Below are 26,291 nucleotides of genomic sequence, written 5' to 3'. Positions count from 1 at the left end.
GATCCCGCCTAACTCAAAGTTGCTCTGCATCATTTAATAATGGAGAAGTTGCTGACTGACTGCAGGCAGAGGAACAGTCTTTTCCATGGCACTCTATCAAAGGCATTGACCGATCCACCACAGAACAGCTGTTCTTCTTGCATGGTGTAGGTAGTGTCCACCCTGTTTAGGCAAGTCGTAACTATGCCGGTTTACCTCTTCCCATTTCCACAATGCTAGGCATAAGGGACCCAGCAATGAAAAACAAGCATAATCGCCCATGTACCAGAGGAAAACTTTAGGCCTTTTTTTATTTTGTGTGTTCTTACAATAAAACCTGATTTTGGGTCCTGAAAATAGACAACATTGAATGGTGACTGGGCCACACCAACGGGGCAACCCACTCAACATTTTCCTTTGTCAAGAGTGCATTGATCACACTGGCTAATACACTTTTGGTGTATAGTTTCCTGCCACAAAGGTTAGATCTTACAACAAAGTGGGTGGGTCTCTGTCAGGGGTGTATACTAGGACCAGTGTTATGAAATAAATTGGAGTCTCTTTCTTCTGGTAATTCTCAAAATAAACAAAATGTCTTCTTAGGAAATATTTAAAAAAATATCAAAGTTGCCATCTTGAGTGTATCTATTAAACATTGCTGGGTTGTTGAAAGGAAGGAGGATGAGCACTGAAGCATTCACTGGTGTCCGAATTAGATTACATGAAGTACACTCTTAGCTGAGCAACTGCCCAGAAGCATGTTGCAGTTCCATGGAACCTTCTTCATTCACACCTGTGCACACTAATTCTGATCATGACTGGTATTCTGTTGATAGCTTTCTATACACCCTTATTGACATGCTTAGTCCAGAGCCAATAGGAGTTTCAAAAACTGACCTTTTCAGACCCAGGGAAAGAAGTGATAAGTCACTGTGGTCAAAATATTGTTCATAGTCTATTGATGCCATTGTATGTAGGTTGGAATTTTCATGAATCAACTATTTTAACCACTTGTCTAATATTGTTGTGTACCTTCCTTCAGTAGTTTCCACATTGATGTTGATGAATTCATTTAGGGCTACGTCCTGAAACCTTAGTGCAAAGGTTTTTAGCAAATGTTTTCACAGAAGCACTATTGGCTTGTGTGAAGAGCACTTGCCTTTCTGTTCGAACCTTATGGCCTTCGTAGAGGGTGATAGGGAAGGTTGTTATTTGTCCTGTGATCATTATTTGTCAATGAATGTGATTTAGGACATTCGGAGGTTTCCTAGAGATTCTGCCTGATCCTCTGTAATCCTTGTATTTTAATCTTTCACTTATTTTCCCACCGTTATCTTCAAGACTGTACCTTACTATTTACTAGACATTGATCCATGAGGTTTTCTCTTTTTAAACATGATTCACTGCTGTTTAGTGAATTGATTGTCTGGATTGCCTCTGTCACCACTGCAACATTTCCCGATGCCTGGAAACACACCAAATCAGACCACTACTCAAAAAATCCTCTGCCTACCCAGCACACCCTAAAACTACTGGCCAATCTCCCTGCTCCTATTCCCAGCTAAGGTACTGGAAAAAATCATCAACAAGCAACTCATGACATACCTGGAGCAGAACCAGCTACTCGACGCCTCCCAATCTGGCTTTTGCAGCAATATCAGCACCGAAAATGCCCTGATCTCAGCCACCGACGACATCCGAACCCTTCTGGACCAAGGCGAAACATGAGCTTTGATCCTCCTCAACCTCTCGGCAGCCTTCAACACCGTATCCCACCACATGCTGGTCGAAAGAGTCCACCATATTGGCATCCATGGGTATGCGCTCAGATGGATCACCTCCTTCCACACCGGAAGAACCCAGAGGATCCACCTCACATCTTTCACCTCCAAATACAAGGAGATCACCTGCAGTGTCCCCAAGGGCTCATCCCTCAGCCCCATGCTCTTCAATGAACAGATAACCCTGCTTGCCAACTTTGTTGTGTCCCGTGGTCTCAACATAATTTCCTACGCAGGTGACAGCCAACTCATCCTCTCCCACAACCCCTCCACACCAGAACCAACTTCCACGAATGCATGACAAGCGTTGCTGACTGGATGAAGAGCTGCCTGCAGCTGAACACAGGCAAGATGGAAATACTTATCTTTGGCAACAGTAGCAACACATGGAATGACTTCTGGTGGCCATCAGACCTAGTATCCGCGCTCACTCCCTCTGACCATGCCAGAAACCTCTGAATCATCATTGACAACAAGCTCATCAAGAAATCATAAATCAACGCTGTCTCCTCCCCTTGCTTCCTCGCTTTGTGCATGCTACTTAAAATCTTCAAGTGGCTATGCCTACACATGAGACGCACTGTGATACAGGCCTTCATCACCAAATGACTGGACTATGGCAGTGCCCTCTACGTAGGATTCGCTGCACACCTTCTACAGAGACTTCAGACCATACAGAACACAGCAGCCAGCCCCGTACTCGGCCTTCCCAGGTGAACCCCATTCACACCCCGCTTCAGGCAACTTCACTGGCTCCCAATACAGAAGAGATGCCAATTCAAGCTGCTGACCCACACTCGCAAGGCTCTACACAAACAAGGACCTGTGTACATTAACCACCATATGAACTTCCACCAAGAGTCGAGAAGACTAAACTCTGCCTTCCGTTCACTTGCCCATACTCCCCGTGTCTACCGAAGCAGAAGTGGAGGGCAGTCCTCTCATATCACAGCAAAAACCTGGAACAGCCTCCCCCCACACCTCCGGACCATAGCTTCACTTCCGGATTTCCAAATGTCCCTCAATACCTGGCTGTTCGAATTAGCCTCCGGGACCTGCAAGCGCCTGGATACCCTATTGGGTGACTAGCTGCGCTTTTATAAATCCAGATTGATATATATATATATTTCTGAAGTTTTTATGCACAAGGTGAAGAAAGTCCTTACTCAGACAACGAGTTTCAGTGCAGTTTTTCATAGGAAAAGCACTTGACCAGTGGAACCATAATGCAAAGCTCCTTCACACTTCTATGCAACACTTGCAGGGTTGCTTTTTTGCAGTTTGAAAATATCCAAATTAAACTGAATACTAGGTAAAAGAATACATTTGCTTATTAAAATGAACTACGTTGTTGCAAAATCTTCTCCATTTTCTTTTTTTTCACAAGTTTAAGAATTTTTATTTTAGCAGCATTTTGACATGAATGAAAAACAGGTAAAATAATTCCTCATCATTGTATTCTTTTACGTTTTTTTAGTTGGTAGCACAACTTCCTCACCGGCTCTTCTAGGAATTAGAGAACCACGTTCTGAGTATGAGAGGACTCAACCATCTATGCAATATTATACCAGTCAAGGAGATAATCTGGCACACAAAGAGATGTATAGTGGTAAGTCACAGTGTTTGGAAAGGTAGAATGCTGTGCTATTGCATATGTTGTGTCATATATAAAGAGCTCATCAAATTGATTTTTTTTGGAGGAGGCTAGAGATGTGTTTATACTGACTACAGTAATACATTCTAGTTCCTTAATGGGTATTGTTTACTCTAAAATGCTTTACACTTTGTTCCTCACTAGCTGCAAGTGGGAAGACCCTAGACTGCATGTAAACTGCTACCACTCTCATTTCCAGTTTATTTTCCACACTAAAGGTGGACTCTCAAATTGAGTCATTAGCAGTTGTAATGGTCATGGAGGAATACCTAGTCTTGGTTCTCAAAAGTTAGGGCAGTCTGAGTTTCAATGTTAGGTGAGTATGATGGATAGCCTTATGTCGAAGATGGACTTTATGACCTCTTTAGGTTTTGTTGAGAGTGCGTCATGACAGTTTTTAATTTTTAGCTTCTGCAATCTAACTCTAGAAGCTCTAGGGAAATAAAGACATGCATGGCTCATACTGCAATGTTAAGATTGCTTCGATTTGAGTTAGGGGCTCTTTCTGGTAAACAGATGTCTACTCCACTTCAAAGATAGTACACTCTAGCAGGTTTCTTCAGAAGAGGTACTGCTGAACATAGAAAGAAGTGACAGTCACACAAGATGAAAACAAATCTAACATTTATGGAATGCAATAGGTAGTCTGTTTTCTAACCTGTTGCTTGTATTGACTAGATTTTCTGACTGGATCCATCTCTATTTTTATGATATCAAGATGATTGCTGTAGGTGTTTAATTACTTTAAAGAGAAAATGCGTCCCCTGACTCCCACCATAATTGTCTTGAAAAGTTCATCCACAGTCTCTAAAGAGAATACTGAGCCAACATTCTGAGTTGAATGGATTTCTACCCCACATTCCCCCCCCCCACCTCCCGCCGGCAGAGCCACTGGTAACTCAGAAAGGCTGAAATACTCCAGATTGCGTATTTTTAGGACATAGAATGAGTAGGGAATGACTGTTTCGGTAAGGTATTGTCCAGTATTTCACCATTAGATCTTGGCTGTTTTCAGCAGCTAAAGTTCCAGTGACCCAAACAGGATAAACAGGGTACTCGGAATACGGACCAAGGCTTCTGACCGAAATTTCTTAAGCTTCGCTTAGTCAATAGAGGAGTTCATAGTGTCATTCTACCTCCAGGAGATGCCACCAACTGTCACGGAGTCGCATAACTATGGGTGAGTGCTGGTCCTACCATCACCCCACATATAAAGAAAACATAACTTGCACAGGTGCTTTTATGTGCACCACAACACAAATCAGACCCCTAAATACCCTCAGCCAAGTTCTGAATCACTGATGGAAGCATATGATTCAGCTTTAAAACCCATTCTGATTCTGGAAAAGCTTATTTCGATTTTGGAGGTAATCCTTGCAGTGGCTCCAAATGTGGAGCAGGTGGAAATGATTGCTAAAGTGGCTAATTTTGGCATACCATCTTGAGCTGCTTCTGTCATATTGATATTGCTGTTGACCACGCTCCAGGTCTGTACCTTGTCAGTGTTTAGACCGGAGTGAGGTAGTATTGTTGTTGTCCCTAACCCCAAAATCTTCTGTACCATGCTTTGTAGGGCAAAGGTACCGGCATATGTAGTACTGGGTCAAGCAAAAGCGAAATTGGCTTCTGTACTTCATTTTGTACCATCAGATTTTATTTGAGCGCAGTTAGTAAGAGTACTGTTGGACTATACCCTGATAAAGAGAAGTGCTAATGTGACTAGACCTGAAACATTTGTCAGATAGGAAGACTTTATGGCTTACACAGAGATGTTGTGACGTTCTTTAGGCCTTATCCAACACATAGAGATGATTAAGTCTCAGAAGCAGACAGTTTACTTCCTTTTCTTGAGTCAGATGTGGATAGGTCTATAGATCTCAAGGGTCTGACAGTTAATTCATTGGAGAGTTTCAGAAAAGCTATGTTCTGGGCATGTGTGGCTGTAGATAAACATGCCATCTAGTGTTGGATCCGGATGTGTGCAAGTTGTTTTTTTTAGGATAAGTCTTTTGAGTCACAAGGTAGAGCGGCGACTTCTCTCAGTGATAATTTGCATTGGTATCTACTCCACTGTTGGATTGTTTAATTTCCGCTGGCAGGTTTGGACGTGTGCGCTTACGCTTCGGTTCGGTTCCTGGCCGTTATGGTACCTTTCGCGGTTCGTACTTCACCATCATCTGTCTTTTTTCGATCACACTCTTATTCTGCTTATCCAGCAACAGCTACATTGAACGTCAGGTTGACATGCTTTGGCCGCAGCCCCTTGGGGCCTCACCCTCCGGGGCCATCTTCCTCAGTTTAAATCAGTTTCCTCAGTGAATGCATTGGACGTCCTTCCAGTTCTGCCATTGCTGTCACATATATATTCTTGGCCAGGCTTACATCAAGTCTGTAACCTGTGTTTATCACCAGAACACAGGGATGCGGACTGCAAGACTTATTAAGCTTTCGTTCAAGGAAAACCCTCCAAGTTCATCATGCATTTGACTCAAAATGCAGAGTAGCAGCATCAAGGACACTCCCAACATCTTCGGCTATGAAGACCATGAATTACGTATTAAAAGATTTACCGATAAGTTTAAGATTTTGATTTTCCTTGGTTTCTTTGATCAGCTCACTATTTTTGAATTTATTTTCCAGTCAGAAAGGGTCTTTTCTTCTTCTTATGAACTCCAAGTCCTGATGATGGTCTCATTGATGGTTACAACTGGGTTCCCATATTTTTATGGATTGTGAGCCATTGATCTTTCTTGGACAGTCTCCCTAGACGCCTATGAGTGGGTTGGCAAAACATGGACATTTGTCATAAATGGATTTCAATTACCAGTTCAAACTTTGCAATGTCTGTGTGTTTGGAGACATAATTTGTGAACCCCTTTTAATATACCTCAAACTTTCTTTAAACTCAAAAATATAAGTTTGCTTGTTCACACACCTCCCCAGTAATTTGTTTTATTTGTTTGATTCCCCATTGAAGAACTGAGTGAATTAACCTACCAGTCACTTTTTGGACATCTTTATAATTATATGTGAATTTATTGAAAAATTATTCGTTTAACTAAGTCCCTTGTTGGCATTCTTTCCTGTTGTACTTTGGCCTTGGTCAGCACCAAGCAACCGTTCTAAATGCTCCCATTCCTCCACCATTGAAAATACAGCTGTTTTTCCAGGAGGCATTTGACTCTCCAATACCATTAAAACAGAGGAAGAAATCGGACAAAGCTACTAGCCCTTTGCCTCTTCCCCCACCCTCAACACCACCACCACCACCTCCATAACTTCTACCACCACCGCATTCACTTAGTCCACCACTCTCCCTTGAAGATCTCCTAGATATCTCACCCCAGGGATCCCCACAATATTATACAGGTGAACATGGTGCCGGGCATGACACCTTTGGGACACTACCACTGATCGATCCTTGGGACACCTATGATAGTGACCCGCTAGGTGACACTGAGCTGTAATTATGATCTGCTCGCCTTGCTCTTCCTGACGATTCAACAGCGTATCAGGAGTTAATAGGTAGGGCTGCTCTCTTTCGTGATATACAGCTCAACAAGGAACCTTTCGAAGAGGATTTCCTCTTTGAGACCCTTTCATCCACTCAGAGGACCAATTAGTATTTACATGTGCTAACCAACATGTTAAGTCACACTGAGGACATTTTTAAAGACCCTGTCAGGGCTTAGTAATTACACCTATGGTTGATAAAAAATATCAGATCCCAAAAATATAAGCCCTTCCTATCAGATCCCATGTCCCAACAGACTCGCTAGTGATTACCACTACTCACACAGGCTAATTCACAAGCTAGTGAGAGACTCCCCACAGCCGGCCAAAAAAAAGTAAACATATCGATGCGGTGGGGAAAAGGTTTGCCGCACAATCCGGCCAGACATTGGCGCATTGCCAACTCAATAGGTTTGCTTGCTCGATACGACTGCGCACACTGGGTTGAGATGGAGGACCTCCTCCAATATCTCCCAGAGTAACACAAAAAGAAAGGACAAGAACTTCTCAGAAGGCAAGCTAGTATCATACACCTCCACCTGTACTCTGCTGAAACTGCAGCTGGAGGCATCAATAAGAGCATTCCCCTTAGATGCCATGCATGGCTTTGTATTTCTGAGTTTAAACCAGAGGTGCAGCAGGACCTAGTTAATGTACCATTCGATTAAGAGCATCTCTTAGGTCCCCACGTAGACCAGGCCCTAGAGAAGATTAAGAAAGACACCAAGATGGCAAAATCATTGGGGTCCTTCAAACATCTATTCCCCATGTCCCCGCCCCTAAAGCCCCCAAAGTCACCTCTTACCAGTGCTGTCACAGCCCATGCTCTTCTCTAAAACGTTACTTTAGATGTTCATATAGGGGCAACAATGCCAAGGGTAGAGGCAGGGGCGCTTCTGCCCGTGGTGGTACCACTAAACAATGACTTTGCTGTCTGTTCCATGGACCATATAACACCTCTTGGGGGTCGATTACAGGATTTTCTCCCGACATGGCAATCAGTAACACCAGACCAGTAAGTGTTGGACATTATCTAACATGGCTGTTATCTGGAGTCCACTACCACACCTCCCAGCATTCCATCTCACACTCACCTGCTATCACTGGAACATCTAACATTGCTCAAACAGGAAGGCTAAGCTCTTCTCCTCAGAGGAGCTATAGAACCCCTCCCTCTTAAACACCAAGGCCTAGGAGTATACTATCTATACTTCATAATACCCTAAAAAGAGTGATCTTTGCGGCCAATTCTAGATCTAAGGCCACTAAACGTGTACTCATGTCAGAGCACTTCTACAGGGTCAACATGCATGACATGAAACCACTTTTCCAACAGAGCGACCTTATGACTAGACTAGACCAAAAGGATGCTTATTTTCACATACCAATACCTGCAACATATCGCAAATAGCTCAGATTTGTGGCGGAAAGCAAATATTATCAGTTCAAAGTCCTTCCTTTTCTGGTGACTACTGCAACTATAGTATTCACCCTAGTGTCTGGCTGTAGTAGCAGCCCATATACGCAGGCAAAAAATACACATCTTTCCATATCTGGAGGATTAGCGTATCAAAGTCACCACTTACCAACCATGCCAATAGTACACTCAGATTATAAAAGATCTGCTCCACCGCCTGCTATTCACCATAAACGTTGCCAAGTTTCACCTACATTCTCTACTGGATCAGCCACATATAGGGGCTATTCTAAACACACAAATAGGATTAGCCTATCCCAATTCTGCAAGACTCCAGAAATTTCAGTCAAATCAACAGCTCACAATGAGGACAGTTGTGCACCTCTTAGGGATGATGACCTCTTGTACTGCTGTAGTACACCATATCCGACTACACATGCATCAGCTACAGGAATGTTTAGCTCAACACTGGTCTCAGTCACAGGGTCAGTTAGAGGTTCTAGTGTTGAAAGACTGCCAGACTCATCACTCTCTGCAGTGGTGGAATACCAACAATCTGTTGAAATGGTTGCCTTTTCACAACCTTGTTCCCCACATCACTGTCACGACAGATAAATCACTCGCGGGATGGGGTGCACATCTGAGAGTCTTACAGTACAGGATAACCAAACACCAGGATCCCCATATCAACTACCTAGAGCTTCAAGCTATTCATGTAGCTTTGAAAGCATTCCTACCTCACCTCATTCACAAGATTGTCCTAGTCTGGACGGGCAACATAACAGCCATGTACTATCTACAAAAGCAGGAGGGACACGGTCTCCACAATTACCTTATCTATCACAGACCATTTGGCGATGGGCCTTACACCACAACATTCACCTGTTAGCGAAATATCTCCCAGGCACAGACAATGATTTTGCAGACCTCCTCAGCAGGATGCAGCAACAAATCCACCCCAACTGCAAGTCCTCCTCCCATACTCCCACAGTTTGAGGTTCCTCTTAGACAGACCTTTTTGCAACTGCAACAAAAAGCAAAATGCCCAAACTTTGCCTCCAGGTTCCCACACCCACTATCCAAGGGCAACGTACAATGGATGAGTCATGAATATTTGCCTATGCTTTTCCTCCTTTCCCTCTCCTTCCATTTCTGGTTCAGAAACTCCAGCAGATGTCTCTCACAGTGATTCTAGTGGCTCCCACTTGGGTTCGTCAGCCCTGGTTCACAACACTACTAGACCTCTCTGTAGTTCCCCATGAGAAACTCCACAACAGGCCGGACTTTCTCACTCAGAACCATGGAGAAATCAGGCAACCTGATCCCAAAACTCTCAACCTCGCGATTTGGCTCCTGAGGTCATAGTTTGGTGACCTTAACATACCACTTGAATGTATGACCATTCTTAGAGAAACCGGTAGACCTACCACCTGCACACGCTGCATGGCAAAATGTCAAAATGCTTGACTTATTGTCATTCAAAACATATTGATCCTTTCAAATCCAATCAGCAAGATATTGTCCGCTACCTGCTTCATTTACAAAAAGGTGGATTAGCATTCACATCCATAAGATTACATTTTGCTGCAATGACTGCTTATACAGAATAGACAACAAGTCACTTGACTCAAAATACCAGTCATTAAAACCTTCATGAAATGGTTCAAGTGTTATTCCACCACGGTTCCACCTACACCCTTTTGAAATCTTAACATTGTTCTTGCACAACTTATGGGCCCTCTATTTGAGCCCTTACATACATGCCTCCTTCAGTTCCTCTCTTGGAAAGTGGCAATTTTAGTTGCTGTTACCAACGTTATACATATTAGTGAGCTCTAGGCTATAACCTTGGAAGAATCTTTCTTCCAGCTCCATAGAGACTGGGTTGTTTAAATGCACAAACCCCACATTGCTTCCTTAAAGTTGACTCATTTTGACCTCAACCAGTTGACCTACCATTTTATTTCCACAACCAGAATCTTATTCGTAGAGGGTTCGCCATACATTAGATGTTAAAAGGCCCCATATGTTCCACATTGATAGAACTAAAACTTTCAGGAAAACTGAACAACTATTTATGGCTTTTTCCCCTCCCCATATAGGAAAGGCTATATCCAAATCAGTCATAGCCAAAGGGATAGTTAAGTGTATTCATACATGTAATGCTGAAGTCAAAAGAAATTTACCTAAACCTCTTAGAGCACACACTACTAGGAAGACAAGAGCGTCCGTGTCTTTCCTAGGAAACATTTAAATATCTGACATATACAAAGCAGCTACATGGTCCACACCACACACCTTCACAAAACATTTGTGTGTGGATGTTTTAGTACACCAACAAGCCAGTGTAGGTCAGTCAGTGCTACTTAAACTTTTACAGACAACTGCAACACCCACAGGTTAGCCACTGCTTCTAAGGGGGGCTGCTTTACAGTATACACAAAACATGTGTATCTACAGCCATGCATGCCTTGAACTGAGTATGTTTCTAACCCCGTCAGCATCTGTTTGTGGCATGTAGTGCTTTAGATTCACATGCACCCACCCTCCTCCCCGACACATGTGGCCATTACAGTTTTTTACTCTATATTCACATGGACATCTCATTACTTACACTTACTCTACACTCCATTGTAATCCACATGCAGCAAACAATCTAACAATGGAGTTGATGCCCATGTGCGTTATCACTGAGAGTAGGAGTCACTCTATCTCGTGACTCAAGACTTCTTCGAAGAAAAATAATTTGCACACATCCAAACTCAATATTAGATGCCAGGAAAAGCATGTGAATCTACAGCACTGCATGTCACAAAACATATGCTTACAAGGTAAGTAACATATTCCATATCTGCCTCTCAGCACTACAGCTCATTTTCATGAGTCTCACACAAAACATTGAAGCTTTGAAACTTGTTATCGACTGAGACAAAATCTTTTATTCCCTGAGATCGTGGCATCATCAAAACAATCTGGAGCCATCATTTCCCATTGACCAAGCAATCCCTGTCATTATGATGGTTGTTTAGTAGAAATTCCACTCAGCCCAATGATAAGGAGACGAGCTGGAAGGAAACACAGACCTGCACCTCTTATCCTTAAACCCTGAAGAGCTTGGTAGTGAAAACACTGGCTAGGATGATACCAAATATATTTTGATCTCTCCCTCTGCACAGGGAATCTTCTAAGTTAGACAGTGTGGGCAGGAAAACCTTAGCTTTGGAATTTTGATTTTGACAGTCACCAAAGCTTTTTTGATGCAGTCCACATACTAACAAAAGTGATCAACAGTGGTTTGTTTTTCAGCCCTAAATAGCAGAGGCATTCAAATTTAGTTTAGTTCTTCATGAACTAGACAGAGAGCTCCGAACTCAATTCTGTAGATCACTGGTAATCAGTGCAAGTTATGACAAGCATTTGTAGCCAGTGCTTAATTTGAACCAGTGGTTGCCGGTTCAGTCACTGACACTCGTGTTTAGGGGCAGGCACTTATTTTTCCGCATCGGATATTTACAGATAACTGGAGAGGGGAAATATGAAGAAAGATGAAAAAACTGTACAAAGGAAGAAAGCAGGAGCCTGCAAGAAAAGACATAAAAAGGCAGAGGCATTAGGTGGATTCAAGACTACGCAACCTTGTTATTTGGCGCACTGACATGTAATAGCATGGCTCCAGGCTTCTGAGCAGAGCTTTGGGCACTGGCAATTACTCTTTCAAATTAAGCCATGTTTGTAGCATGATAAAATTTGCACTTCTTAGAGACTAGTCTTTGGATGGGTCACCTAAGTAACAAGCACTAGCGTAATGTATTCTGGACAGAATTACTGTACCAACCAAGAAAGCTCTCATCTTCAGAGGAATTACTTGTTTGATCTTTAGAAGTCTTAATGGGGAAATACAGGCCCCCGACTACCGTGTTTTCGAGAAGACGTTCTTCATCAAACTGGAAACTAAGATTTTTGACAATCCCTGCAGGACAGGAAGGGCGGGCATGGCTAAACAGTTGGTGCAAAAAACATCATTCACTTTTGTCTAAATTAAGTTTTAATATGTTCAAACTCATTGCAGATTGGGCTGAATATCAGACGGGTTTGAAGTTCCTACAGCAGAAGTTCAAACCTGAACAATAATTGAATGTCGACAGTGTAGGGGAGAGGTTGTGGTGTAACGCCCAGAGCTGCTGACTGGAGCTGGGGAGTGTCCGGTGTCAGCTCAACATTCTGTGATTCTGGGCAAATCACTTAATCTCCCAGTGCCTACCAAAATGAATTTGTCCTTGTGTAACATAACTGGGGCTCATGTAAAGTGCTCCTGTACCCTTGGGTCAAGTTTGTGCTATATAAAAAAAAAAAAAAACACAAAAAAGGTCCAGGTCACCAGACCAGACCTGATAATCTCAATTGGAACTTTGCACAGTAAGGAAGATGAATGATAATGAAAGGTAGCCTAGGTAGCACCCTGGAATTGTCCTGATCATAAAAGGTGAGAACCAGGAAAGGGCAGAACTGCCAAGTGTCACTGTGGCCTAATGCCAATGGAGAGTTCAATTGAATGATCAATAGAGTTGAGGGAGGTGGAGAGGTCCAGTAAGATGAGACCAGATGATTGTTCTGCATCCAAACAGGTCTAATTTCGAATTCAGTTTCCTTTAAAATAACCTGTCTTTTGCGCCTTCTGCATGAAAGTGCCCTGGCTTCAACAAGTAAGAAAAAATATAAAGAAATCCTATTAATATATATAAGCATGTAAATTCAGTATCAAGAAAGATCTGAATATATGTTTGTGTACACGCCTTATATATAGCTATGTTCAAATTTAAATATAACTTTTTAAAATAAGTAACCTTCTTGAACACACAAGTAAGCTGCCTGGTTTAGTCATATAAAAAATGGATGCAACCTCAGAGTTAAAATGTTGAATCAGCACTTACCAAAAACAATTCTCTTTGTGATCTAAGTTAAAGGCCCCACATCCATTGCTTCCTAATTCAGCAGTGCACTGTACTTGTTCCATTGTAACACTTTAGTTTGTAGTTTAGTCCATGCTCTGGTACTGTTTTCTACATCTCTGTACAGTTAGAGTAAATAAATAGCTTCATATATCTGGACAAGGGACAATGAGGCTTTTTTAGTTTTTAAATACTGGCTATGTTTCTGATTTGAAAATGTTGCAGGTGTTTGACTGATTGGCTACTAGTATACGTACTACCACTTAACTAAATTGTTTGACATGTAGACCAGCAATGGCAAATACTACTTAATATTTAATACTTGCTACCACATTTTCTTCTATTATTCGCTTTCCTGAAAAAAATAGACAACTACCTTAAAACACTTAAAAACTGCAGTGGATTGCACACTTTATAGCAGTTTTCATAGACTGAAACAATTATATATAATTCATATATATATGAAAGATAACCTGTGTTGCCCAGAAACATGTGTTCGGTGGCATGTGTAGCTGCAGATACACATGCTGTGCATAGTCTGCCGTCTGGTGTTGGGTCGGAGTGTTACAAGTTGTTTTTCTTCGAAGAAGTCTTTTCGAGTCACGAGACCGAGGGACTCCTCCCACTTCGGTTCCATTGCGCATGGGCGTCGACTCCATCTTAGATTGTTTTTTTTCCGCCATCGGGTTCGGACGTGTTCCTTTTCGCTCCGTGTTTCGGGTCGGAAAGTTAGTCAGAATCAACGGAAAATTTGTCGGTTTTGTTTCGTTCGGTATCGGGATAGTTAGGGCAAATCGACACCGAGCCTTAAAGAGCTCTGGTAACCCTTCGGGGTATTTTCGATCCCCCGTCGGGGCCTGGTCGGCCCGACCGCGTGCAACATCGAGACTGATGGAACGGACCCCGTTCCGATTCGGTCCTAAATGCCACAGTAAATATCCTTATACAGACCAACATTTGGTCTGTAACTTGTGCCTGTCCCCCGAGCACAAGGAAGAGTCGTGTGAGGCCTGTCGCGCGTTTCGGTCGAGAAAAACGCTCAGGGACCGAAGAGCCATGAGGTTGCAGATGGCTTCCATGCCGACAGGACAACAAGGGTTCGAGGAGGAGGAAGAAGAAGAAACTTTCTCCATCCGCGAATCGGATTCCGAAGAATTCAACGTCGACGAGCAACCAACCGTGAGTAAGACGTCGAAAGACAGATCACACGAAAAAACAGACAAAGCCCAGGGGACGCCACTGCCAACAGGCCATGGCATAACCCATAAAGTAGGTGACCGTCCATCGGCACCGAAAAAGGGCGAGCTGGTGCCGAAGTCGTCCGACTCAGGTCGAGACACAGGCACGCAACACTCTCGGGACCGAGAGAGTGGTGCAGAAAAGGCTCGACACCGAGATAGCGGCACCGAAGCTACTCGGCACAGAGATAGCGGCACCGAAGATGGTCGGCACCGAGAGGCCATGACACCGAAAAAGAGAAAGATCTCGTCGGAGCCGAAAACAACTAAAGACACGGTTTCGGTGCCAAAACACCCGGCAACCGAACCAAAAACCAGTTCCTACTCAGAGGAACAATCTCTGTCCTCCCAACTAAGAAGACACAGATTTGAGGAGGAATTACAAACTACAGAGGTAGATCACACGCAAAAGCGGATCTTTATCCAAAGGGGTACAGGGAAAATCAGCACTCTTCCCCCAATCAGAAGGAAAAGGAAACTTGACTTCCAGCAACAAGACAAGCCACCACAAGCAAAGGTGGTAAAGAGGGTAACTCCACCACCCTCTCCACCACTGTCAACGCATGTATCACCGGCACAGACTCCACCACAATCACCAGCTCATACCACCATGAGCCAGGATGATCAGGAAGCATGGGACCTCTATGATGCTCCAGTATCGGACAATAGTCCAGAGTCGTACCCAACTAAACCCTCACCACCTGAGGACAGTACAGCATATGCACAGGTGGTAGCTAGGGCAGCCGAATTTCATAATGTATCTCTACATTCGGAGCCTATTGAGGATGACTTCCTCTTTAACACCCTGTCCTCCACCCACAGCCATTATCAAAGCCTTCCCATGCTCCCGGGAATGCTAAGGCACGATAAAAAGATTTTCAAGGAGCCTGTTAAAAGCAGAGCAATAACTCCAAGGGTGGAGAAAAAATACAAGGCACCGCCCACAGACCCTGCTTTGATTACATCACAACTGACACCAGATTCAGTAGTCGTAGGAGCAGCTCGTAAAAGAGCCAACTCGCATACATCAGGCGACGCACCACCTCCGGACAAGGAGAGCCGCAAGTTTGATGCAGCTGGGAAAAGGGTTGCAGCACAAGCTGCAAATCAGTGGCGCATCGCCAACCCGCAAGCACTCCTAGCGCGATAAGACAGGGCCCATTGGGACGAGATGCAGCATCTCATCGAGCACCTCCCCAAAGAATACCAGAAACGAGCGAAACAAGTGGTTGAAGAGGGGCAAAATATCTCCAACAACCAAATACGTTCTTCTATGGATGCAGCAGATACAGCTGCAAGAACAATAAATACTGCTGTGACAATAAGGAGGCACACATGGCTGCGCACATCTGGCTTCAAACCTGAGATACAACAGGCAGTGCTCAATATGCCGTTCAATGAACAGCAATTGTTTGGCCCAGAAGTGGACACTGCAATTGAAAAATTAAAGAAGGACACTGACACAGCCAAAGCCATGGGCGCACTCTATTCCCCGCAGGGCAGAGGCACATTTGGCACATTTCGCAAAACAACTTTCAGAGGAGGGTTTCGAGGTCAAGCCACAGAAGCCAGCACCTCACAAACAAGACCACCTACCTACCAGGGACAATATCAAAGGGGTGGTTTTCAAGGCCAATAGAGAGGGGGCCAATTCCCAAGAAACCGGGGAAAGTTTCAAGGTCCCAAAACCCCTCAAAATAAACAGTGACTCACAGGTCACACAACCCCTTCACACAACACCAGTGGGGGGAAGACTAAGCCAGTTCCACAAATCATGGGAGGAAATAACAACAGACACTTGGGTCTTAGCAATTATCCAACATGGTTATTGCATAGAATTTCTCCAACTCCCTCCAAACGTCCCACCGAAAACACACAATATGTCAAAACAGCATATAGACCTTCTAGGACTGGAAGTTCAAGCATTACTGCCAAAAGACGCAATAGAATTAGTACCAAAAACACAAAAGAACACAGGAGTTTACTCACTGTACTTTCTAATACCGAAAAAGGACAAAAGTCTGAGACCAATATTAGATCTCAGAACACTAAACACCTACATCAAATCAGACCACTTTCACATGGTCACGTTACAAGACGTAATACCACTACTGAAACAGCAAGACTACATGACAACGTTAGATCTAAAAGACGCGTATTTCCATATACCGATACATCCCTCGCACAGGAAATACCTAAGGTTCATATTCAAAGGAATACATTACCAATTCAAAGTGTTGCCATTCGGAATAACAACAGCACCAAGAGTCTTTACAAAATGTCTAGCAGTAGTAGCTGCACATATCAGGAGGCAGCAAATACACGTGTTCCCGTACCTAGACGATTGGTTAATCAAAACCAACTCGCTAACAAAGTGTTCACACCACACAGATTATGTTATACAAACCCTTTACAAACTGGGTTTCTCCATCAACTATGCAAAGTCACACCTTTTGCCGTGTCAAACACAGCAATACTTAGGAGCGACAATCAACACAACAAAAGGGATAGCCACTCCAAGTCCACAAAGGGTTCAAAATTTTCACAAGGTGATACAAGCTATGTATCCAACACAAAAGATACACGCAAAGATGGTATTAAAACTCCTAGGCATGATGTCCTCATGCATAGCCATTGTCCCAAACGCAAGATTGCACATGCGGCCCTTACAACAGTGCCTATCATCACAATGGTCACATGCACAGGGTCAACTTCTAGATCTGGTGTTGATAAACCGCCAAACATACATCTCGCTTCTATGGTGGAACAGTACAAATTTAAACAAAGGGCGGCCTTTCCAAGACCCAGTGCCACAATACGTGATAACAACAGATGCTTCCATGACAGGGTGGAGAGCAAACCTCAATCAACATAGCATCCAAGGACAATGGGACGTACATCAAAGAAAGTTTCATATAAATCACCTAGAATTGTTAGCAGTATTTCTAGCGTTGAAAGCATTCCAACCAATGATAACCCACAAATACATTCTTGTCAAAACAGACAACATGACGACAATGTATTATTTAAACAAACAGGGGGGAACACACTCGACACAGTTGTGTCTCCTAACACAAAAAATATGGCATTGGGCAATTCACAACCACATTCGCCTAATAGCACAGTTTATTCCAGGGATCCAGAACCAGCTAGCAGACAATCTCTCTCGGGATCACCAACAGGTCCACGAATGGGAAATTCACCCCCAAATCCTGAACACTTACTTCCAAATTTGGGGAACACCTCAAATAGATCTATTTGCAACAAAAGAAAACGCAAAATGCCAAAACTTCGCATCCAGGTACCCACACCGGCAATCTCAAGGCAATGCTCTATGGATGAATTGGTCAGGGATATTTGCGTACGCTTTTCCCCCTCTCCCTCTCCTTCCATATCTAGTAAACAGATTGAGTCAAAACAAACTCAAACTCATACTAATAGCACCAACATGGGCAAGACAACCTTGGTATACCGCACTACTAGACCTGTCAGTAGTACCTCATGTCAAACTACCCAACAGGCCAGATCTGTTAACACAACACAAACAACAGATCAGGCATCCAAACCCAGCATCACTGAATCTAGCAATTTGGCTCCTGAAATCCTAGAATTTGGACACTTAAACCTCACACAAGAGTGTATGGAGGTCATAAAACAAGCTAGAAGACCATCCACTAGACACTGCTATGCAAGTAAATGGAAAAGATTTGTTTGTTACTGCCATAATAATCAAGTCCAACCATTGCATGCATCTCCAAAAGATGTAGTAGGATATTTACTACATTTACAAAAATCAAATTTAGCTTTCTCTTCCATAAAAATACATCTCGCAGCAATATCTGCTTACCTGCAGATTACTCATTCAACTTCCCTATTTAGAATACCTGTCATTAAAGCGTTTATGGAGGGCCTAAAGAGAATTATACCACCAAGGACACCACCTGTTCCTTCATGGAACCTCAACATTGTCTTAACAAGGCTCATGGGTCCACCTTTCGAACCCATGCATTCTTGTGAAATGCAATACTTAACGTGGAAAGTTGCATTTCTCATTGCCATCACATCTCTAAGAAGAGTAAGTGAAATACAGGCGTTTACCATACAAGAACCATTTATTAAAATACACAAAAATAAGGTTGTTCTAAGAACAAATCCAAAATTCTTACCAAAGGTTATCTCACCGTTCCACTTAAACCAAACAGTGGAATTACCAGTGTTCTTCCCACAGCCAGATTCAATAGCTGAAAGAGCACTACACTACATACATTAGACATCAAGAGAGCGCTAATGTACTACATTGACAGGACAAAAGAAATTAGGAAGACAAAACAACTATTTATTGCCTTCCAAAAACCTCATACAGGAAATCCAATTTCAAAACAAGGTATCGCCAGATGGATAGTAAAGTGCATCCAAACCTGCTATCTTAAAGCAAAGAGAGAACTGCCTATTACACCAAAGGCACACTCAACCAGAAAGAAAGGTGCTACTATGGTCTTTCTAGGAAATATTCCAATGACCGAAATATGTAAGGCAGCAACATGGTCTACGCCTCATACATTTACTAAACACTACTGTGTAGATGTGTTATCTGCACAACAGGCCACAGTAGGTCAAGCCGTACTAAGAACTTTATTTCAAACTACTTCCACTCCTACAGGCTTAACCACCGCTTTTGGGGAGATAACTGCTTACTAGTCTATGCATTAGTCGCTGCAGATTCACATGCGCCCACCCTCCTCCCCGGGAGCCTGTAGCCGTTTAGAAGTAGATCTTGAACATTTGTACATTTGTAAATATATTACATTAAACCTTCATTTTGTACATACGTATTTATTCCATTGCATGGGCACTATTATTAGCATACACAACTCCTACCTCACCCTCTGCGGGGAAAACAATCTAAGATGGAGTCGACGCCCATGCGCAATGGAACCGAAGTGGGAGGAGTCCCTCGGTCTCGTGACTCGAAAAGACTTCTTCGAAGAAAAACAACTTGTAACACTCCGACCCAACACCAGACGGCGGACTATGCACAGCATGTGAATCTGCAGCGACTAATGCCACGAACAGATGTACACTGGGTAAGTGACATTTTCCTTCCCACTGATGGCCTATTTTGTGCGCCATGTTAGTTTTCAAGTTCTGCTTTGGGACTCTGTGATACGCGCAGCAGCTGTTAAGGAGTCATGGTCTAGTGATCTGTGGGCTATGACTGGAATGAGGCTTGTGTCAGCTTCTAGCCAAAAAGTTCCCTCGTACCAACCAGTTAGGTGCCAATCAAAAAGCAGCATTGTCCGAGTTGTATGATTTGTAGTGTAAATAACTAATCAAAGTCAGGACATATGTCTTTTGATTTGCCAAAGTACCAAGACATTTTCGAGCAGCACGTAGTTCATTGTATATGTTAATATTGTCTGTGCTTCAGATGCCTCATAGATGTCTAGGATATATTTGATTATATATTTCCAGCCTTTATAAATGTCAGATTTTACAGTGAACACATATTTGTAGTTTGAACTCCTGTTTCTGTTTCAGGATCCAGTAAGCCTTCACCAATATATATCAGCTCTTATTCTTCACCAGCAAGGGAACAAAATAGGCGATTACAGGTGAGATAAAACATTTTCTTTTCTTAGTCCTTGTAGTATATGGACAAAAATTAATTTGTGTGGATGATTCTGTTTTAACTGGCCGTTCATGTATGTACGTATTTTGTGTAGGCTTATCTCTTCAAAAGGTAATACAGCTGAATTGTCAGATTTCCAGTGAATAACAAGTATTGGCAAAGCCTTTGTCTGCCATTGTCTGCTCACATTTTGCCTTTGCCATTTTTTCTTAGAGACGTTTTTAGTCCAACTTTATTACAAAAACAATTGAAAATACACCTGCAAGCACACATAAGCATGTGTGTTGGTAAGCATATTGGAATCATTTTTGTAATAGTTTTACAAAAAGACATTCTAAGAAGGCGGTCTCTAGTTGCTCACACTCATCTAGGCATCTCGTAATGGTTTTGAAAGCTATTTTCCAAGATGGTGGCAGCTCACACTGTGTGCAGAATGTAGTGCATGCAGTAGCAAGATGTTGGTAGCAGAGTGTGGCTAGCCTCTGTACCCTCATTCAAGAAAATGAAAAGTTTAGAAAAAGGAAACATTATTTTAAAGAAAGAAACTAGCATTTGACTCTTAACCTGTGGCACCCAAACTGGACTACTTTTTCTGCAGAAGGGCACATTGTGAACAAGAATAATACCTTCAGTTACAGTGAGCTTAAGGTAGTGGCTGAAGTGTGTGGACTCTGTGACCCATACTACATGTTTGATGTACTGAAGTATAATGTGAATGATACTGCAGTAGACAAGCGGACTGAAAATCCCCATGCGTTAAGTATACATTGTTATATTTTTTTCCCCCTTTTCATATAGATCACATTATGTTTATGCTTGCCTTGTGCTAATGCATGTCAGTTGGATTCATTACTAAGCTCGGGATACATCTGACACACTGAATGCCTTATAACTAGAAATGGATCACAAAATGTTTTATGGCATGTTTCTAAATAACAAAAGCTATTAGAAAAAGAATTACATATCTGCACTAGACTGACTCACAAAAGAAAAGTCTCATGATAAGTCTTCATCTGTTACTACTAGTGAGTTATGTTTCAAGTTGATAATGAGCTCAGATTTGTGCTTGCATTAACCATTATTTAGCTTATAACTGTTTTCCCCTGTGTAAACAGAGTTCTCTAGTTTATTGAATTTGTTGGGGGTGCTGCAAAGGGGAACACTGGGGTATTTAATGAAGTTAGCAAGGGACATATTTGTGCTCAAGTATGTCATGACCTATCCAAGAAAATGTGATTAAATAATATAATATGTCCCTAAAGTTCATGTTACATTTCATGTTTAAGCATATTTATTAAGTAAAATAAAATGGAGTAACAATGAAAGAAAGAAAGAAAACAAATAGTTCCAACATTTAATCAGTTCTACATCAATCATTAGGTTTTGCAGTTAATGCATTTTATTCACATGAGTGATCATATGTACTGCTAATGGACTTTGTTAGAATGATTACAAACACAAACTGGACATTAACCAAGGATAAGGAATACATGGAAAACAAGTGTCATAAATGGCAATAAAATAGCAATTCACATTTAACATCAATGCCCTGAAAACCTCTTCTTAATAAACAGGCACTGGGCAAATTTAATTAAACACCAAGAGAGCTAGTTGTTGAGATTTTAAGAATATGGCCTAAAATACTGTGGCAAAGTTTCAGTTTTACTCTGTTGAAAGTCAGAGGTTGAATTGGGTATTGTTAACATAGGTTTTTGTGGACAACGTTATTAATGCTGCTGTATGTATAGTTGTAGAAATGGTAAAATGAACCATTGTGCCATAGCCATTATTTCATACCATCACTTGGGAATAGGATACTAGGTAGCAGATCGTGAATTATTTGTTTATACTGGCATCCAAGTCAAAAACAGTGTTCCAGTAGTAATTGAATGCACAGCTTCTCAATTTAATTTGTCACATGTGGGTTTCACTATTATTAATAGTCCTTAATTGTTTGTATCAAACTACTCAGGGGTTCCTTGACATAGCAAAGGATGTGGTAGTAGGGCTAGTCTTTTTTTAACCTCTGTTTTCAGTTTTGTAAAACACAAAAATACAGCAGTTAGAGAAGTGCGTGATGTAAAGCATAGCGAGTTCAATTCAGTGAAGTATATTAACACCCAGCCATCACTTCCTTGATTCTTCTGAGTCCACCCATTTGATAGCATATCTCCCCCTGCATACACACCACAATCACTCTCCTCAGTATGACAATGCCATTCCTTTTCCTACATTCCACTATCCGTTGAGGCTGTGTCTGCTCCAGCGTCTAGGAATGTCACTGAGATCTCTCCACTCTGAGAGGTCCTCAGCTGCCTCGTCAACTCACCTGCTAAGCTTCATGTGGGTCTCTCCTACAAGAGACCATTCTTGTACATCCCTATACCAGTGCCCTTTGTCCCATCCAAGTGATGGCTACTCTACACCTGGCCAACACTAATTGCAAAAATATGGATGCCATCTTCCTACCCTTTGGTCGTTTAATGTTACAGCACTATGGTGTGAGTTCAGTGTTCAGATATGTGGTCCTTTTTATGTCTGAACACTGACACTGACAAGACTACCAGAGTCCAGTAGTTCTGCACCACTTTGCTCTGCCAAGTCAAAAGCAAAAAGTTGGCCCCACCGGCCTCGCATCAAGGACAACAGTCTGGGTTGAGACATATAGTGCAGGTCTTTAGGGGTAAGATGGGTTCTATGGAGGAAGTTGTAGTGTACCAGCTTGAAGCGGGCATTACAGGAAACTGAGCATGTAAGCTCATTGACCAGTGACCGGTCTCCTTCGGCCAGTGGAGTATCCAAGTTAATGTCCCAGGCCATATATGCCAGCGGAAGGGGGCCCGCTGCACCTGCAGGCATAGCCCTATATAACAGCTTGATCAAGTGTTGGCCTGAGCCACAAGACAGTAGGATCCTGAGGGTATGTGTGGGAGTGGGTGCAAGCGGGGCAGGTGGGCCAGGTCAACCTGGCTAGTTCAGGCTAGTTCAGCCATGGTCATGTCTTTTTTTTAAGTCATTGAACTCGGGAAGGTTCATATGAAAGATCTGTTGGTACTGGGATCTCACATATAGTTTGATTTTATTATATGCACTTAGAAAGCTCCACCTCTCTTGAGAGTGGCTGGGACAGCCTACTGTGGTCTGAACCTTTTGACTAGCAAGTTACTTTTTATTCAAAGTAGTCTGTGCTGCCTATTTCATCCCTTTTGCCTGTGTGATTGCATGTCTGTTTTGTGTTTAGATTCTTGAACACTAAACATTGTTGTGTGACTTTTTTTGCTGCCAATGTAAGGTTCATTGCAAGAGCCATTACGACAGTCAGCTGTTCAGGAATTTTAGAGGCATTTGAAACAACTTTTGATTACATTTAAATCTGGAGGTGTGTAATTTGGGCATGCGTAGATGTGTTTAGTTTGTTTAGTAAGACTGTACTATATCTGTGTACCACTCATTTCTATTGCCAATCCAATAGCCTTTGGCAGGAAAGCTTGTTTAGTTACCATCTCAACATTAATACTTTTTAATCTTAAAAGCATGTGGTTCCCAGAAGATTTGTTTGAATTAGAACTTGTTAAGCATGTAAGTGGCTTTCTGTGAGGCATGAAATATCAATCACCTCTAATACAGACAGGAGACTTGCGTAAGTAAATATAAGTATCCCCTTTTTCACAATTCACTTTTTGAAGCGCTACCTTTGTCAAATGTCTCGAAGTAACCAATAATTCTTGCAGTGGTTCTACATGTACATATAAGTAAAATTTCACATAGGTTTACATTTGTCTCCTTTTAATTTTGCCCTCAGTATCAGCAGCTGTACTATAGTCAAGATGAGTCAAATAGAAAGAACCATGATGCCTATCGATTGTATTTGCAGTCTCCACACAGCTACGAAGATCCCTACTTTGATGACCGAATTCACTATCCTTCTACGACAGATTATGCCACACAGTACGGACTGAAATCAACCACCAACTATGTAGACTTTTACTCCACAAGGCGCCCAACTCATAGAGCAGAACAGTACCCAGGATCCCCCGACTCTTGGGTGTAAGGACAAAGACCAATGATTGGAGCTATCCAAGGTTGCTTCAAAAGAAACAGAGACCTTTTCTGCTGTTTTTTGGTGGATTGTGAATGTGAATTCAAAGGAGGATCATGGAAGAGTTGTTATTTTCAAGGAATTATTGAAAAGAACAGACACGATGGCTGACTTTGTTTTGCTCTGTTAGATGCTAAGTCGTATTAATTGTAGTTGTATAGGGTGGCGAAGGTGCAGGACAAGTGATGAAAGGTTTGAGATTGAGGAAAATGGGGTTGAGAAATGTGTAGGGTGAGTTAAAGATGATTTTTTTATGTGAATAAATTCCTATTCTGACAGTTTGTACAGAAAACCAATACAGATGCCATTCTTTTATTGCTTCTAAATGTTGAGATTATATGCTATTATGTCTTGAAAAAAAGTCTTTCTTTTTTGTAAATATGAACATACCATATTGGTTCAAAGTGCCATCATTTGTACTCCAGTGGGTCATTTGAAACAGATTAAAAAAGTGTACATCTTTGGAAAAAAAGGAAAGCTGTTAAAAATTAAAATAAAGATATAATTTTTGTTTTTTTAAAAAGTGGTGTACTTTTGAACATCAGAAAGCAATATGTCTATTTTAACATTTCCCTCATCTTTCAAGGAATGTTTCACTGCCATTTTTTATTCTCATGGGACAATAAACGTGGGTACTTCATCCACAAAAAGTAATTCCACTTCATTTTTTTGTTTTTTTTGTTTGACCCTTCTAAGAGTTCAGGGACATACATTTCAAATGCATTTTCAAATACTTCCGCTACTTGTGCCATTGCATATAGTCATTTTTGTGTTTCTGTACCCCACACGCATTCCCATTTTTCATGCTTGCAAAATAATTAATTCATTTTATACATCTAGTGCCGGAGTGTTTGTTGTAACTTTTAATTTGAACTTTCTAAAGAATCACTGTAGACATATTGTGCCATATCCATTTATGCTGTGGAGATCAAAAAATGTCCCTGCTGAATAGGTTATTTTTACAGAATCTGCAATGTATATTTCGGATCTTGTCATAAGATGCCCAAAGATATATTGTTTGCCTTTTTTGTGGTAATCAGATAATTGGATATTGACAAAATTGTCCTTCCTGAACACAGCAGACTGTTAGTTCCTATGGAAAACTGAGTCCATTTGCAAAATGGTTAGTCGTGCGTAAATGCCAGGTCTTGAATGGAGCAATGAGTATGTCGATCTCTGTTTTAAAACCTGGCTTTCCTGTTGCCTTTTTCCATTGTGTTCTGTATTGTAAACAAACAAAAAACTAATAGCAAACTAATAATCATGAATGTTAAACTGTTGATCGCTGTTGTGCTCGTTCAGTTAATACTTTGTACATGAAGCACAGAACATGGGCATATAAATTAAGACATTCCAATACTGTACTTGTAGCAAGGTAAGTGAAGGTAATTGTACAAAAAGATTGTGATCAGGTGCGAAGTTTAAAATGATGTTATGTTGAGGTGCACGAGAGCTAGCTGGGAGGCTCCCCACGGCATTGATATTGTATTTGAAGGAATAATATCCGATATACAAGCCACTTAAAAATACAAGGCTATCAAGTAATATCTTACACATTCTAAAAGAAACAATAATTGCCTAGGCAGATGCAGGTTTGAAGTCTGTATAGAGGCAAATGACCCTCCTGCCCTCTGAACATCAGGGAACAACACATCTTCAGACAGCACCAAGAAATGTCAGTGGCTGTGGTTTCTTTAGCCCAGCATTGTGGTGAGTAATAGCGTGCCTACAACACAGAGGTAGTGAATGTGTATGGCGGGCAGGCTAGACCTGACGCAGAATGTTGCCAGTGAATGGGCATGACTGTGGCGAAGTTATAGTCTGGTGAAAAGCATCTGCTGGTTCCCATGATGACCAGGAGGAAATTTCTGCTGCAGCTTGTTGTAGACACTGTGATGAGTTGGACATAAATGCACCGTTTTTGACTCCATATTTGAGAGGAAGTAACTTGGTGAAATGTGTGTTGCTAACTAACTCTGTGGCACAGGAAGTAGATGCAGTGGAGTGCAGGATGTAGATGTGGTAGAGACCA

At 42.0% G+C, this 26,291-nt stretch overlaps 1 protein-coding gene across 8 annotated transcripts in view; it reads left to right on the top strand.

Moving 5' to 3' along the window:
• The window catches only part of PKP4 (plakophilin 4), a 643,120-nt gene extending 618,207 nt beyond the window's left edge, over nt 1-24,913 (top strand). For 4 of the 8 annotated variants that reach the window (XM_069225136.1, XM_069225133.1, XM_069225132.1 and 1 more), the window contains 3 exons: nt 3,238-3,369; nt 20,070-20,143; nt 23,963-24,913. In XM_069225136.1, coding sequence (XP_069081237.1) covers nt 3,238-3,369; nt 20,070-20,143; nt 23,963-24,211 — 455 coding nt within the window. In that variant the 3' untranslated portion in view covers nt 24,212-24,913. The remainder of the gene's footprint in view (nt 1-3,237; nt 3,370-20,069; nt 20,144-23,962) is intronic. The other 4 variants (XM_069225134.1, XM_069225139.1, XM_069225135.1 and 1 more) reach the window with 2 other exon arrangements.
• Nucleotides 24,914-26,291: the final 1,378 nt, after the last annotated feature.

The sequence above is a fragment of the Pleurodeles waltl genome, chromosome 3_1 (genome assembly GCF_031143425.1).
Source record: "Pleurodeles waltl isolate 20211129_DDA chromosome 3_1, aPleWal1.hap1.20221129, whole genome shotgun sequence".
NCBI lineage: Eukaryota > Metazoa > Chordata > Amphibia > Caudata > Salamandridae > Pleurodeles > Pleurodeles waltl.
The sequence above is the reverse complement of the archived record's forward strand: the minus strand, read 5'-3'. Positions and strand labels throughout refer to the sequence as shown.